Raw genomic sequence first — 17960 nt, forward strand, 5'->3', positions numbered from 1 at the left:
GCGCGCCTTTGCACATTTTAACTGAGAACAGTGGGTTTTCAAGCTCGGCAACTTTTAAAGAGGCTGTGGACTTCAACTCCCAGAATTCCCCAGCCAGCACGCCTGGAATTCTGGGAGTTGATGCCCATGGATCTTGCCAAGCTGGAAAAACATTGATCTGGAGAGGTTATTTTGAAAAAGTGACTGGGTGTGATCACAGCTTTCCGTATGAATCACAGCCCTGGCATCTGCAGGAACTGCTATGATGTCAGAAGAATGACATGCCTGCAGTGACGCCATCATGCAAAAATGCGGTTATGAAATTGACAGTTTCAGGATTTGGGGATGAAAAAAGACAAAAAGTTTGGGGAAATGCTTAAGATGCTAATTGTTCAATAGAAAAAAGGCAACGGGCATAATTTTTATTACATTTATTGCGTATTGTATTTTTATTTTCATATATTTTTAATCCTATCTTTATTATTTTTATAAATAAGTCAAGGTGGGGAACATATCTAATACTCCTTCATTCAACAGAATGATCAAAGCTTTACACTTATGCGCATTGAATAAAGATTATACAATACCTGGATATTCATTGGCACCTTCACATGTATTTCCCCCCCCCCGGGCACATGATGTGCATACTCGTACTGTGCAGTCAAATTATTTTTATTTTTTAACAATGCCCTTGAATCCCCACATAGGTTGCAGAGGTATTTTTGGAAATCAAGATGAAATTCAAGTGTTGTGCATGGCAGCATGCAAATATCCCTCCCCCCAATGAATAAAATGAAAATTGGGTGAAAGTTATGGGAAGCCAATGATGTCTGATTTGTGAGTTGTTCAGATTGTGCCTTGCAGAAAATCAGGATTTGCTAGAAATTCCAGAATGCATGATTGGTGGAAGGCTATCTGGAATTGGAGGCTAAACCAAGATTATTATTTATCCACAGTGCTTGAAATATATGTGTGTGCACACCTGGGCGTTTCTATACCTCTGTGTGGGTGTTACAGTTTGCATTTTTGAGTTGTTGCTCTGAAGAATGTGATTGTTATATATAGCTTTTATATGTAAGACTATCACATTGTGCTCTAATGCAGCTGTTCTCAAACTTTTTATGGCTCACAGCCCCCTTCGGAGCCCTATTTACTTCTGGGACTCACCCACCCAGTCATAGTTACTGTTAAGGCATTTATTGTAAAATCCATCTTGTTAAGTTTGGCTGGCTCCCTGTGACCCCCTAAAAATATAATATGGCATGGGTCCGGAATACCTCGGGGACCACCTGCTGCCGGCGTCGACTCCCCTCCGCCCTGTGCGTTCCCACAGAGAGGGCCTCCTCAGGGTGCCTCCGGTCAGAGAATGCCGGCTGGTGGCCCCCAGGGGGAGGGCCTTCTCTGTGGGCGCCCCGGCCTTATGGAACCAACTGCCGGTTGAGCTCCGGATGGCACCGGATCTTCGCTCCTTCCGGCGCGGGTTAAAGACCCATCTATTCGAACAAGCTGGCCTGGCCTGATGGGGGAATGTTAGGGTTTTAATGCTTTTATATTTAGATTGTTTTAATTGGGCAATAATTTAATCCCTTTTTAACTTCTGTATTTTTATTTATATGCCCTGTTCACCGCCCTGAGTCCTTCGGGAGAAGGGCGGTATAAAAATTCAATAAAACTAAACTAAACAATAAACTCCTGGGGAGGGGCATACGGACCACATTGAGAACTTCTGATAGGGGCTGGAGTAGATGCGTTCTACAATTTCTTCCAACTCTATGATTTGATCTTTATATCCTGTTTTAAGGATTTTAAATTTTAAAAAGCAATAAAGTATTGGTAAAGTTATAGTACAATGTTTCTCAAACTTGGCAATGTGTGGACTTCAATTCCCAGAATTCCCCAGCCAGCATCATAGCTGGCTGGGGAATTCTGGGAGTTTAAGTCCATCTAATTTAAAGTTGCCATATTTGAGAAACACTGGATAACATGTCTTTATCTTTAATCCAATTTCTTTCTATTTTATTTATGTGCCACTTTTCCATAACAGACTATCAGTACATTATATTTTCAATGACTTTTGCCTGCATTCCTTTAATTTCCCAGGTTTCCCTGCAACCCCTCAAGATTCTGCTCTGCTCCAGCTTAGTTTTTGAAATCAGTCAGGCTTACTTAGCTGCTACCATCCAACCAGACGCAGGAAGTATTAAAACAGAGTAGCATGTTTAAAACTGTGCCCTTTCAAAAATTAAGTGATTTTTTTTTAAAAAAAGTAATTTAAAATAAGGGATGTTTGTAGTTTTTGCCTTTCTTTAACTCTATCTCAGAGACATTTTTCCTTTTTATTTCTATTCTGGGTAATGAGTTGCTTTTCAAAAGCACAAGAGAATTCTCTCTCTCTCTCTCTCTCTCTCTCTCTCTCACACACACACACACACACAAACACAAAGAGGACAAAAGTAAAAGAAGAAAGTCTCACTGACTCATTCACATTCCTTTTGCGGAATTAGTTGGACATATCCCAGGTATTTGCCTGACCTTTGAAACTTTCGTCATGTAAATATATATATATTTATATCACATGCCCTCTCTGGAACTTTATCGCTGAGTTGATTATAGATACCCCATCTCGAAACTCGTCGTTGTTATTATCTTTGTTTCCCTTACCATATGGGTTTAATGCAGTTATTCAATGTGGAGGAAATAACATTATGTGTTATTTATATGGGCATTTTGAAATGGATCAGTTGCACGCAGAGGGAGGACATCTAATAAAAACACAATTCCGTATTTTAAATTATCAAATTATGTTTTTAATTAAGGAAAGTAAAATCAATTGGTCCAAACATAATACCTTTGATTTTAAAGGCATGAAGCATTGGAGAAGACACTTCTTATCCATAAAATGGGAACCTCAAAACACTACTGTGCCTTCCCATTCATATGCATCTGTATTGAGTCCTGACAAGAAAAACAAGCGAGGTGTTGATAGACTGTTTTGTTGACAACTAACATTATACTCCTAATATAATTGTCTAATTTAAATCCATATTATATATTCCAAAACAAGGCCAATCCTTTGGGAAAGCTTCAGCGTGGACCTGTAAGTTTAAAGATACTCTTTTCTGGGAAGCAGCTAATACAGAAAGAACTTTTCACTTTGCCCTGTATTTCAGGCACAATTCATTTTTACCACATCGAAAATAGCAGTCTTGAAGTTTCGATAATCACATTCCAAACTTGCCACTCCACATATTTGCTGTGTGGTTGTAAAATAATCCACCAGTTATTTTTTTTTACTTTTGCAATATAAGACTTTCATCAGTGAGCAATGCCCACGAACTGGCAATTTTCGTGAATGACCCAAACATGCTGTGTGTGTGGGGGGGGGAGAAATCTACTGTGATTTGTACCAAATCTCTCTTGTTCTTAAAAGAAAAGGCATTTTCTCTCCCCCACCCCAGAGCAATCATTCTGGAAGGAGAGAGCCCTCCTACATACACTCACCCCCTCGGATGGCAAAAGAGAAACAAGAGGAAGAAAGACAAAAGAAGAGAAAGAGAAAATTCCTCTCCAGAACTAAAGACCAAAAAAGATGTTGAAAGACTCAGGGGGACAAAAAGATAAAATTCCACTGGGACCCAGTTTCTTGGCAACCAAATCCTTTTCTACAGAGACACAGAAAAGATTGAGCTGCCTTAAAGCAAAGACAATGTTTTGTTTTGTTTTTTTAAAAAAAGCTGTATCTCTCCACTCCTACCATTATTTATTCTAAACAAACGTTAAATAACTGACAAAACCAATTGGATAAGGAAACTTAATGTTGGAGCTTAAGGACAACAAAGGCCTGCCTTTTTATGTCTTTGCTAGATCCTAGCTTTATGGTGCACTTTGCTGATTGGCTGAAACCCCTGGGATGCTGGGATAAGCAACATTCAGGTCAAACCCAGCCAAACCACAGTACAGGTAATGTTTGACTTATAGTCACAATTGGAAGAAGGATTTCCATTGCTAAGCCAGGTGCTTGTTAAGTGAGTCACACGGGATTTTAGGATTTATTTATTTTTTGCCCTGGTTGTTTAGGGAATCTGCCCTGACTTTGCTTATCAAAAATTGGCTGGGTATTTTGCAAATGGTCACCCTGGGATGCTGCAACTGTTGCAAATACCCATCAGTTGCCAAGCACCTGAATTCTGACTACATGACTGTAGGGATGCTGTGATGGTCATAACTGTGGAAGACCAATTTTAGGACACTTTTTAACGGTGCCACTGTAACTTCAAACAGTTTCGAAAAGAATGCTCCTATGTCAAGGACAACGAGCAGGGCTATGTCGTCTAATTGCCTCCAGATTGTTGGGGGCAATTAAGCTGACTTTGTAATAATGCCGCTTGGAGGGGGTGTGAAAGCCCTAATAAGCAGGCATATACATAGAATGAAGGCTACTGCTAAGCTTGTAAGCCGCCCTGAGTCTTCGGAGAAGGGCGGGATATAAATGGAATTAAAATAAAAAAATAAATAAAAATTCTAATGAGTGAAGCCACCCACCCTTGTAAACCATGGTTGATGCCTACCTGTTTCATGAATCCCACTTAAACTAAAGCAAACCAAGGTTTAATACAAAACCAGGGATCCTGCTAAGGGTGCATTGGATGGACCTAATCCAAAAGCGGGTCCCATTTCCCCCTTCCCCTTAGCAGGATTGATTGATCCTTTGATCTACTACTAATGTAGGATGGGGTCTGCCTCTTGATTAGGTGCAAAGGTATGGATCCCAGGCACCGGTCTTGCTGGCTAATAAACCCACAGCCCTGGGAAGGTCGTTCCTTTGGACCAGGAGCCTGGGGACAGGGATGGGTGAGAAAAATGCACCCCCAGCTTGGGATGACCCCACCACTCTTAATTCCAGGTTGCTTCTCTCCTCGATGGATGAGAAAACTCCTCGAGGAGAGAAGCAACCTGGAATTAAGGAGAAACTTTCCCAACAACCTTGAGAGCGACCAACCAGCGGACCGGCTCGCCTTCCGAAGTTGCGGCTGCTCCATCACTGGAGGTCTTGGAGAAGAGACTTGGACAGCTACTCGTCTCCAATACTAACAAGCTCTCCTGCTTGAGCAGGGGGTTGGACTAGAACAGCGTTTCCCAACCTTAGGAACTTGAAGATGCGTGGACTTCAACTCCCAGAATTCCCCAGCCAGCATAGCTGGCTGGGGAATTCTGGGAGTTGAAGTCCACGCATCTTCAAGTTCCTAAGGTTGGGAAACGCTGGACTAGAAGACCTCCCCGCTGCCCTTCCGGTTCTGATTCTTTGCACAGCCCTGGCCGGGAGGCACCGCGCCTGGGATCCACAAGGCAGAGAGCCCAAGGAAGCGCTTTCTCTGTGGCTTCCTCCTCCTCCTCCTCCTCCTCTACCTCCTCCTCCTCCCTCCCCCGCCCCCCTTGCGGGTTTCCCAGGTAGAGGGAGGAGCGAAGCGCAGCGGGGAGCGGAGCTTGCAGAGCGGCCAGAGCGCACTTGGTCCTCCGCCCGGGTGCCCAAGCGAAGCGGCGGCGGCGAGGGCGCACTGGTGAGTTGGCCACGGAGGCAGCGGGCGCCACCAGCCCCAACCAGCCGCTGGAGATGACGGAGGCGCTGCTGCCCACCGGCTGTCCGGCCTCGGAGCAGAGGGGCGCCTGTTATTTCCGCAAGGTAGGAGAGGAGGAGGAGGAAGGGGGGTCCTTCCTGGCGCGGGACCCCCTTCGCCAGGTTTCCCGCGAGCGTGTGTGTGTGTGTGTGTGTGTGTGTGTGTGGCGGCGGGAGGGGTGTGTGTGTGTGTGTGCTTTGCTTCCACCCCACCCCCGGCTCGGATTAGTTCTGTTCTCATCTCATCCTGTTGGCGCTGGACTTTTTTTTAAAAAAAAAAAACAAAACAAAAAAACCAAACCCAAACAACAGCAACAACAACAACAAAAACGCCAACTTGCCTTACAAGGCATTTTCCCCGCCGATTGGCAGCCCCGTTTAGGAGAAGTTGCAGAAAAAGGCAGAGGGGAGTGGGGAGTGGGCTGAACTCCGAGGAGGCTCCGCGGAGTGGCACAGAGAGAGAGAGAGAGAGAGAGAGAGAAAGAGAGAGGGAGGGAGGGAGGGAGGGAGGGAGGGAGGGGGAGAGGGAGAGAGGGAGAGAGAGAGGCAGAGAGAGAGAGAGAGAGAGAGAGAGAGAGAGAGAGAGAGGGAGGGAGGGAGGGAGAGAGAGAGGGAGAGAGGGAGAGAGAGAGAGAGAGAGAGAGGGAGGGAGGGAGGGAGAGAGAGAGAGAGAGACAGAGAGAGAGAGAGAGAGAGAGAGAGGGAGAGAGGGAGAGAGAGAGAGAGAGAGAGAGGGAGGGAGGGAGGGAGGGAGAGGGAGGGAGAGAGAGAGGCAGAGAGAGAGAGAGAGAGAGAGAGAGGGAGGGAGGGAGGGAGGGAGGGAGAGAGAGAGGGAGAGAGAGAGAGAGAGAGAGAGAGGGAGGGAGGGAGGGAGGGAGAGAGAGAGGGAGAGAGGGAGAGAGAGAGACAGACAGAGAGAGAGAGAGAGAGAGAGAGAGAGAGAGAAGCCTTACCCCCCCTCACCCCGCCCCTCCAGCCACCTCTCTTCTTGGCGAAGTGAACATCTCGCCCCCCCCCAAAAAAAACAACTTCTGCGTTTTTCTCCCCCTTTGTAAACTGTGAAATGAGTGTAAATTCTGCTTGGTGGTTGAAAATCGAATTGGGGGCGTGGGGGTGGGGAGACACTGACTCCCACCCAGCGATGCATTCGGCTCTTTTGTCTGTCTGCTTCTTGCTGCCAACTGCATGCTATGGGGTACATTTATGGGTGAGAAGTAGGCACAACGCCTTGGCATCTCTTTCCGGGTGGTGATAAACGGGGGGGGGGGGGGACGCTTCGGTAGAGTGGCATCTGGGGTAGGTAGACTTTGCTGGAAGAAAAGTGAAGTTTTCTTCTGCCTGGTGCCCTGCCTTTGACTTCTATGGGAAATGGGGACTGGGTGGGTTTTGGCTTTCTGTCAGACCCTCTCATTGATGCCTTCCTGCCTTGATCAGAGAATTCAATGGGAAACCGGATCCTCCGATTAATCAGCTTCTTGTTCATGGTACCCAACAGTGAATATTGACAGCTTATTCTCTGGCCACAGTTAGTATTTTATTAAACTCTGCTGGAAACCTACTAGGCAAAAAAAAGCCTGGCCTAATTTTATGCTGTTTTACTTAAATATTTGCTAGATTTACTCAGGAACTCATGTAGCTATGGGTTGAATCCGTAAGGGAGGATTACCATTTGGTTAATATCTACCAAAGGGAAAGAGATTATTTCAATAAAGTTCATTAGCTTTCCTCAATTTCTGCTGTGGTAGGATTGTGCTTTGATGTCCCAGGAAGCTGTTGTTTGCATGCGGCAAAGGCCAGCATGAAATAAACAATTCAATTTACTGAAATTGGATTGATACTATTCACTGAGCATGAATAAGGTGAATCATTCTTTTGCCTTTGCACATATGAAAAATTGAATTCTGAGCAACTTTTAAGGGGGCTTCTGAGGCTGCACTCCCACATTTGGGGGGGTATGTGTTGGTGGGCCTCAAGCCGGACATCTTCACCTTAGGCAGGTGTCCTTCCTTGAGATGTACACATATGTGCCTTTGGAAGTAATGCTCCCAGAATCAAATGGGTAAGCCTTGGCTTTAAGAGTGTGACTTCCGCACTTTCAAATATCTGCTAAGTGAACAAACAGACAAACAAACAAAAAACAAAAAGATGCTCTCAAAATGTTCAGGATACAAAACGTCTTTACAAAAACGTATACCTTCAGTTTCATAAAATCCTATTTTAAAGCAAGGGAGTGCTCATTATAGCAGTTAGTAGGTGCAACTTAATTACGTAGCATGGCATGCTCATTTAATACATAGCAGCAATTGCTACGTCTGTGCAAGTGGTGGAAATAACCACTGTCTAAATGGGGCGACGTGATGCTGAAGCCTTTTCTGCTCTTGCTAGTGTCATATTTAACATTCCTACAGAAGCAACTTCTGCTTCCTATTTTTTTTTCATATAGTGTACTTCCAGATAAGAATCGCAAACCTTTTAAAATTATATAGTCCCTTACTAAAAATTGACTTCACTGGATTTCCCAAAGACAGGTGAACTTTCTGTTCCTTTGGCTTACTGTCAGTCATACTAAATCTGTCATTGATAACAGCAATATCCAGGCCAAACCCAGTGGATAGTTCCACTAACTAAAATAATTAGGAGAGCTTTAGAGCAAGTGTTTGACAAACTCAGGTATTGCAATAAACCTATCTCTGGGTTCATGCATTGTACAAAAACAAGGTGTTTTTTTAAAAAAAATAATAAAAGTTGGTTTATGAATGAAGGCAAATATATGTGTCTCAGACTGGATCTTGCAAAAGTGTATTTGTTGAAGAAGCCACTTTAGCTGGGCTTGTATTTATTTTTTTATACTTCTCATTTCTGGACTGCCCACCTCAATCAAAGTATACAGTATACTGTACCGTACCAAAATATAAAACAGTATGTGAGAATTGAAATGTTAAATTTGAATTTTAAAAGGTTATAAAGTTACAAGGAAGTGTAACCAACACTCTGAGCCATAAACCAAACAAGATAGATCAAGGCTTAATGAGTTATGAGAAATCAGTTATTGATTAGAGTTTTTTCTGTCTCCCCCACCCCTCGTGTTTACTCTATAATGATGAGTTATCAAAACTTCAGTTTAAAAAGTAAAGATTCATATAGATTAAGCTCAACTTCTAACGATACAGGGGGCTATTTTTTTCTTGAGAGCAGTATGGAAGTATTTCCTTCAGCTATAAACCAATAATGAAAGGTTGATGTCCTGGCATAATGAAAGGAAATTGTTTAAAAGACAAAAATACGTAGAGTCACATTGCCCTTAACTAGGTCTAACCGAAATCACACTTAAGAATGTGCAAGCATCCTCAACAACTGCCAAATATAGTTTGCCCCGTTTTGGTCAGCCTTAATTACATTTTCCCCAGTTATTAATTCTCTTGATTATGGATTTCTCTCCTTTATGGATTGAGGCAATTGTTATTGTTTGAAGAGTTTGGTGGGGGGGTTCTTTTTCTTTTTGGTTTTCGAAAGGAAGGAAATCTAATAAGGTATGTCAGATCTGGGTCTTGCATTTTATACACACACACACACACACACACACACACACACACACACACACACTGTATTCGGGTCTTTTCCCGTGTAAGATTGATAGTGTCTTGGCGACGTTTTGACGAGGTCCCACTCGTCATCTTCAGGCTGGTGTCTTCGGCTTCGGAGCCGAAGACACCAGCCTGAAGATGACGAGTGGGACCTCGTCAAAACGTCGCCAAGACACTATCAATCTTACACGGGAAAAGACCCGAATATGCCAAGACCTACATACCTGTACCCATGAAAATCTACGAATATATATATGCACACATACACACACACACACACACATACACACACACACACACCTGGCTAAACTCTCCACCCAGTTATGATGATTAGGTGAAGTGTAAGATTAGGCTTAGATAATCCAGGAAAGTGAAGAGTTTCAAATACCGCAATCTATGTACAGATTGCCTATATGGCAGCTGTGGTTCTGGCTGGATATTATTTCTACAAAGTTGGTTTTTAGCATTGCATTTGGCAGCCAACTGTCAAGAAAGCAGGAGTCCAGCTCTTTTGAGGGCAGAAGAGGTTATTTCCACATGAAAGTTGTAGAATCTGAGTACAGTCAGATGTTATGGGTGATTGGGTGTGTGTGTGATGAGTTCAAAAGGACTGGGATGTCAAAGGCTGCTAATGGAGAAGACGATCCCTGGGAAGGAAGTGTCTTCTTCATGGAGGTTGACTAATGATGGAAGATCACATATCTTGACTGTCCCACACTTCTCAATCCTTTCCAAACTTCAGAACCCACCCACAACTCCTCAGTTGGTCTCTCCTCCAAGATAATGGGGGGGGGCAAAGGGGTCCCAAGAGGAAGACTACTACAAGCATGACAGACCCAGTCCTGAAATGAGGCTGCCTCTATCTCAGTTGATTTTCTGGAAGTCCCTCAAAACCTGATTATGCCATCAGGTTTTGGGGTTCCAGGGTCCCCCGAGATACTGAGGCATCTCCATTGCTGTTAACACCTGCTGTTCTCCGTCTTAGCCTTTGTGATTTTTAAATGTTTCAATAATATTTTTTAAAAAAATGTGTTAATTGTTTTATAGTCTTGCCACACCCCGCCCAGAGTCACTTTTTTGGTGGAGATGGGTGGCCCTGTACATTTCATGAATAAATAAATAGACTTAAGGCTGATTCACTTAAAGGCTGGTCTCCAATGGTGGGAAGTTTAAATTGACCTTATCGTTCATACTCCCGTTCATAAAGCAGATAGCTGAGGCATTAGTCACGCTGCCGGGATAGGGCTGGGGGAGCCTTTTAGCCAAGTGTACCAGCAATTGCTGCAGGTTATTCATTTTAAGATTAAGAACCCAGCCCTAGGCTTACAGTAGATGGGAAAGAGAAAGGTTGACTCTGGCAAACAGAAGGGCAGGAGAAATATTTATAACCCGTCCTTTTGCAAAGCAAATGTATGCAGATGTGATAAGAAATAGCCCCTCCCTTCAGGGCACTCTTGCCTCTTATTCTTTTTGACTTTCTTATTTCTACAGTAAAGTTATCTGACTCCATTGATGAGCCGTCCGCCTTATTGTGCTTGTGTTGATGGGTCTTAACTATCATGTCATTGCAAGAGCAATGAGTGGTTTGGTAAGATTCTATTCCTTCCCCCCACCATACCAGCTTCTCTGGTTCTTATTTCCATTTCCAAGACATGTGCTTGTGCCTTTGTAATTTCCTGGCACCTTTGCATTGGCCTAAGCTGGGAGGGGGCACTGCAGGGTTTTTTAAGGTTGGCCAGAGACAACAGTTTCAAAGGCAATGATGCATTGTGAAGAGAAGACCTTGGTACAGTTGGGTTTTCAGTATTCCCCTGAGATCCAGAAGGCAGAGATAATGTGAAAGGAAGGAGTCATTTCACAAATGTTAAAAAAAAGAAGTGTTTTTTGTGGAGCTCGAATGGGCAAAGCTGACAAGTTGGTATAATATTCTATAGGGTAAAGGTAAAGGTTCCCCCGCACATGCGTGCTAGTCGTTTCCGACTCTAGGGGCTGGTGCTCATCTCCGTTTCAAAGCCGAAGAGCCAGCGCTTGTCCGAGGACGTCTCCGTGGTCATGTGGCCGGCATGACTAGACACCAAAGGCGCACGGAACGCTGTTACCTTCCCACTGTAGTGGTCCCTATTTTTCTACTTGCATTTTTACGTGCTTTCGAACTGCTAGGTTGGCAGAAGCTGGGACGAGTAACAGGTGCTCACTCTGTTACGCGGCACTCGGGATTCGACCCGCCAAACTGCCGACCTTCTGATCGACAAGCTCAGCGTCCTAACCCACTGAGCCACCGCGTCCCCCATAATATTCAATAATGGGAAGGAAAAGCTGCTTTGTTCGTTTCCAGTCACTTGTGTTTGATACATTCAGAGTCCCAAAGGTGCTTTTTTTTCTTTTTCCAAAAGGCAAATGGACTTTCTTGCTGTTTTCTTGAAAACATTTCAGTTCTCATCCAAGAATCTTCAGTTCAATTCAGAGATTAGTTAAGACAGTTTTGGATAAAGCGTGACTTTTCCCCTGTAAATACTACCATAGACTTTTGAGTGTATAAGTTGCTTTATGTCCTGGTTGGCGGCCATTAGTTGAACCTGTACTCCTTTGACTCTTTCTGATTTTTATTGAGATGGCAGCTACGCCTTCATTTTGTGGCAGTCAGTTATACATACAAATTATTCAGGATCTGGGTGAACTAGGAACTGTTTTCACGTTGGTGTCACGAATCTTCAAGCAACATTTCTCAAGCTTGACAAGTTTAAGATGTGTGGAGATTAACTCCCAGAATTCTCCAGCCGTGGGGGTGGGGATCTGAGGAATTCTGGAAGTTGACATTCATACAAGTTTTGAGAAATGCTGTTTTAGGATTTAGGAGCCTCCTCTATGTGTGCCAGCCAGCCTTACCTAGCTAGATACTTTGTAAACCGCCCTGAATCCTACGGGAAAAGGGCGGTATATAAATTCAATAAACTTAAAACTTAAACTTAACTTAGATCTTGACTCAGAATTTTCATGCTGGCTGTGGAATTCTGAGAATTGAAGCTGGAAAGCAACCAAGCTGGAAAACTGATCTACTCAATATACTTGCTAGTTTTGCAGAAACGTGTGCTGTAACATCCTTCAGTTTTTAAGAGATAGTTATAGGATTAGTACGGTTCGCTAAGCAATGAAAAATACCGTCCTTTCTCATTTTTCCTTCCCAAAATTCTGTTCTTCAGAGAAAGTCCTGTTCTGCTCGACTGAATTTGCAAGTTGATGTAAACATAGGTTGGGTGCAGATAACTTAACACACTAAATAATGAAGTGGTTTCTTTGGTTTTGCTTTGCTTTGGATTAGCTTTGCAAATCCAGCCTATTGACCCAGAGCCTGGGTTAGCATAATGTCAGAATAGTGGGGTACAGAATAGAAGGATGTTCATCTAATCCTCTGGCTTGATTTATGTAGGCCATCAAGTATAAGAATGTTCCTTGACCGAACTGCCAGACCTTGTTTGAAGATTTTGTGAGTTGTGAACTCTGTAAATCCTGAGGTTTGGGGAAGAATGTGAGATCCCTCTTTTGGAAGCACAAAAGTGAATATCTTTTGTGTTCAGAGAAGCAATTAGTGTTTCAATCATTTGTTTGCTTTGGTGGGAAGACCTTAACACTGGTGGAGATTCAGGATTCATGGAAGCCACAGAGGAAAACCCACCGTCAGCTCTGCTTTAACTTGCTGTGGATCCAGTTTATGCTATGCTACGTGTTGTTGGCATCTCACTTGAAATACATGGTAACAGACAAAGTGACAAACACACACACACACCCCAACACCTGCTTGCTTAAATAACCTTTTCTGCAGGGCCTTTTGAAATGTATTTCTGTCATTCAGGAGATCTGATTTCGGAATTCAAAACTGTTTACGGAAAAAACAAATTGACGTTCAGCTAGCTGGAGGCATTTCTCGTCTGCTTGGTTATTGCAGCAATATTCATTTTTCTCCATTGAATAATGTCACGGCTGGGCAGCTCCAGATTTGCTGGCCACACTCTTCCTCTGCCAGCAGTTTTTCTTTTGATTTCATTTTTTTTGCTCCCCTTGACAAAATTATCTAGTATCTCAGGATAAATTAGCCATTTGTGTTTGTCTGTTTTTCCCCCCATATCTATAAATTGCCTCTGAGAGCCCCAGAGATGTTTTTGGCACCATCTGGATTTTTATTCTACATTCTCATTATGCCATGTCTAACACAATCCTTTTTAAAATTCACATTAATCTTGATTTATTGTACCAGAAATACCCATGCCACCCAAATCTCAGGTCATGTCCTTCTAACTCAACAAGCCTTCTCAACAGCACCCACTCTTTCATCCAAACCACACAGCAAGCTGCAACATATAAGTTCAAATCAGGTAAACTCAATCTTTTTTTTTTCCTTTGCACCTTGTAACATCCTACATTTAACTCATCTTTTTCCCCCTGCCACACAATCTTAGTTATAGCCTTTTGCCACTGTTTAAATGGTGCAACAGTTGTCAAAATAGATATTGTCTGAAACAAAAACTTCTTTCTAGGAAAGATATTATTTTTTTATCACAGAAATTCAACCCAACAAGGACAATTGTAGTTTTCCTCATCTTAACATGTCTTTTTAAAAACTTCATTCCATATCTTAACATACCAGTAATACCGTCTTTAGAGCTCCTAAAACGTCATTGTTTAATGATTCTATTGATTAAATCAACACCATGTGCTAAAATGAACAGTGAAGAAATATGCTCATGCAAGTGTCAAAGTAATTCTTCTGAATTATTTTCAAAGTGTGCACAGCTACTGATTAATAACCTGACCAGTTATGCATGGCTCAGTTATCCAAAGTCAGCCACCCGCAGCTTATTCAGTAAACTATGATTAAACAAGGCTTGGCTTAGTGGAATGTTATATTATCTGATCCTTTTAAAACTGGGAATGTCGGGGAGCGAGGCTTAATCTTCAGCGGGCAAATCATATATTCCATATTCCATGTCGTATAAACCATATATGACAATCAACCAGTGGAATGGCTTGCCTTCAGAAGTTGTGGGTGCTCCAGTACTGGAGCTTTTTAAAAAGAGCCTGTCTGAAATTGAGCAGGAGGTTGGACTAGAATAGGGGTCCCCAACTCCTGGACCGTGACCCACTACTAGGCCGTGAGCTGTTCAGAACCGGGCTACCCGAAGTGACAGCTGAGTGCGCATGCACGTGTGCACATCCCCACTTGCATGAGCATCCATGCAACCATCCCCTGGTCTGGAAAGCTGGAAATGTTGGGGAACGAGACTAGAAGTCCTCCAAGGTCCCTTCCAACTCTGTTGTTCTGTTATATTCTCTCCGTGCTCTGTTTCCACGTTCAAATCCATCCTGGTGGTCCATCCTAATCTAAAGTTATTTGTACAGTATGTGAACCTAGCATTCTTACTGGATTGACTATTTTTTTCTTTTCTTTTGGGAACAATATTTGAATGCAGTTCAGTGATCTGGCAAAGCGGCCTCTCTTGTTCCTTTGTTCTGGAGCAAAATATATCAGTGAATTGAGTTTAATTTGTAGGAACTTGCTTATGACCATTTGGCAAAGACAGCGCTTCCTGGAGCCAATGGGAGAAATTGTTGGGCTCTGCTTCAGAACACTTCCTGGTTTCTGGAACCCGTGTGGTTTATTTGTTTTAGTTTTATTCTTGTGTTTGAAATTTCCAATAATTTATAGACTGTATATGCATGCGTATGGAACCTGTATGGAAAGAATGGCTCTAATCCTATTTGATGATCTTACCTAGTTTGGTAATGAAATGTCTGCAAGAAGACCACTAAGCTCAGAAATTACCAGGACCTCAATAATCCTATTTCCCTGATGTTCTAAAACATTGCTTGCTTTTGTGTGTGTGTGTGTGTGTGTGTGTGTGTGTGTGTGTGTTGCTGCATTTGGGAAGCTTCATCCACTTCTAATCTGAAGCAAATGAAATGTCGTGATCCAGGTTAGCAGATGTACCTTGTGACAAATGCACAAGACATTAAACACCCAAAAGTGCCCGCTGAGATATGGTTTACTGATGCTTGTTTGGCAGTTCCCTGGCAAATAAAGATCTCTTTCAACTCTTGAGGACCTATTGCAGAAAAGTTTGGTTTTTCCGGACAGCCTTTAACCAAATGGGTTGGCTAGTTCTTCTGTACAGCTAGTCCCTGACTTCCAATCATTCATTTAGTGACTCTTTGAAGTTACAATAGCCCTGGGAAAAGTGACTTATGACCATTGTTCACACAACTGTTGCAGCATCCTTGTGGTCACATGACACTTGGCAATTGGTTCATATTTAGGACATATGGTGGTGTCCCAGGGGAGGGGTGTCATATGTGATCTTCTGATAAGTAAAGTCAATCGGGATGCCAGATTGAGGCCATCACTTAACAATTGTGGCAAGAAAAATTGCAAATGGGGGCAAAACTCAACTGTCTCACTTAGTAACAGAAATTTTGGGCTCACTTGTGTTCGTAAGTCAAGGAATAACTGTAATTACTGCACTCAAATTAAATATTAAGCCTGTGGTGTGCAGGCTGCGGTTCCAGAATTGCATGCAGCTCCACATAAACCTCTAAAGATGTTGCCATATTCTTATTTTAATGCTGCAAGGAGGGAATACTTGATAAATAACCCTCTTAACTATATTTAATAACACCTTACTGCATTTCACTCCATTCAGCTTCATGTTTGTCTTTGCTCTGCCAAATTCTTCAATATGATTCAAAGGTTAGGTGCAGCCCTCTGTCCCCAAAATTGTGTGCCCTTCTGTTAAAGGAATACTAATTATTTCTAGAATGTAATAAATAATAAAATGTAGTGTGTCATGCTAATATTCAATGATTGCAGCCGTAGGGAAATGAAGGCAGTTTTCTTTAGAAGCAATTAAGCAGGAAAAATACTCCATGTAATAGAAGTTAGCTGGGCCACAGACTTCTCCATTCTTTCAATATAGTATATTAGGAAGTTGTTTTTTTTAATTGAGATCTGCATCCACTGAAAGGCTAAAGTTTCTTTCTGCTGGCATATCTGTTGCAAAACACGCCCTAATGGACTGTATTCTGCATTTCTATCAGTCATTGGTTCCATCAATAAACATTTCAATAGAATCAATCAGTCAATCTGTCTGCAGACATCACATTCTCCTTTTTGCAATGGTTTTTTTTAAAAGAATTTTCAAAAAGTGGGTTGCTGTGACCTTGATTGCTTAGTGATTTAGTTCAGTTGCTAACTGTGAATATTGATTCAAACTCTACAGAGATTTCAATAACAAACAACCTTTTTATTTCTAAGGCTTACAGAAAAAAACCCCTGACTGGTTTCTGAATGCAAATCTGCAACATGGACCTTTCTTTTCTCAAGGACCCCTCCCCCTAAAAAAGAAAGAAAATAATAATAATAATAAATTGGGCTTTATTTAAATGGAAGGCAAGTAGTTTAAATGCTTGGCCTAGCCGGGCACACATTAACTTTCTTGCTTCTATTGTTCGTTTCTTAGAGCTAAGATTGTCATGTCACACTCCTATCTTATTCTTCAGGCATTTTAAGACATGAGACAGCTTTTTCTTCAAGAGACCGTGTTAAGGAGGACAGGAACTCTCCTTTTATATACTGGTTAATATTTGGCCAGCTTTGCTTTTACTAGATTTCCGATGCAAGTCATTAACTTCCAATGGTAACTTTAACTTTAACTCCCTCTCAGCAGCCTCTATGCAAGCAGAATACCATTCTTTTCTCAAAGGCACCTCAATGGACATCCGTGTTTTTCATAAAATCTTTTTTAGGCTAACCCTTCTTGCTTTCCACCTCAAAACAACAGGTTGATCTGCTTTCTGTGTTTCAGTAATGCAAGGAATAAGAGGAAGAGGAATATCTCCTTTCGTTGACATGGGATATAGGTTGGTTCAAGAGGGAGGAAATGAAGACCAGTCCATGGTCCATGTAGAGCAGGGATCTTCAAACTTGGCCCTTTTATGACTTGTGGACTTCAACTCCCAGAATTCCTCAGCCAGCATGCCTGGTTGAAGATCCCTAATGTAGAGACTGATCAGAAACGTGTTCAGAAATAAGGACTCAATGAAAACACCTTGGCTTATGGACTCAGAATCTGGTTTGAGATCCTTGGTTATGTGTCAAAGGTCAAAGTAGAGTCCATCGGTACTTATTACTGTCCACGGCTTCTGCTCCAGTCTTAGTAGGTAATGTTGACTACCCATTTTTATTTCCCATCATGCCATGATACTCAGCTAGTCCTCGACTTACAACGACAACTCAGCCCAAAACTTATGTGGCTAAGGGAAGCATTGGTTAAATGAGTTTTGCTCCACTTTACAACCTTTCTTGCCACAGTTGTTAAGTGAATCATTGCAGTTGTTAAGTAACATGGTTCTTCAGTGGCTTCCCTGTTGACTTTGCTTGTCAGAAACTCACAAAAACTGATCACATGACCCTGGGACACTGCAACCATCGTAAATATGAACCAGTTGCAAAGCATCTGAATTTTGGTCACGTGACTGTGGGGATGCTGGTCGTAAGTGTGAAAAATGGGCCATGAGTCACTTTTTTTCAGTGCCGCTGTAACTTTGAACGGTCAGTAAACGAGCTGTTGTAAGTCAAAGGCTACCTGTAGTGTCCATCTGGAATTGCATAGAAAATGAAAAGAGCACTTTAGTGCTATTAATGAACCAGGCTAGATAATGGCAGATTGGGAATTCTAGTTCTGCCTTGGACACAAAACCAGGTGGGTAACCTTGAGCCAGTCCTTCTCTTTCAG

At 42.5% G+C, this 17960-nt stretch overlaps 1 protein-coding gene across 1 annotated transcript in view; it reads left to right on the plus strand.

Annotated features, from left to right (window-relative positions):
- Nucleotides 1–5471: 5471 nt before the first annotated feature.
- The window catches only part of RHPN2 (rhophilin Rho GTPase binding protein 2), a 40912-nt gene continuing 28423 nt past the window's right edge, over nt 5472–17960 (plus strand). Inside the window, exon 1 of the mRNA XM_083370620.1 lies at nt 5472–5659. Within this exon, the coding sequence (XP_083226746.1) occupies nt 5591–5659 (69 nt within the window). The 5' untranslated portion in view covers nt 5472–5590. The remainder of the gene's footprint in view (nt 5660–17960) is intronic.

The sequence above is a fragment of the Vipera ursinii genome (genome assembly GCF_947247035.1).
Source record: "Vipera ursinii genome assembly, chromosome: 10".
NCBI lineage: Eukaryota > Metazoa > Chordata > Lepidosauria > Squamata > Viperidae > Vipera > Vipera ursinii.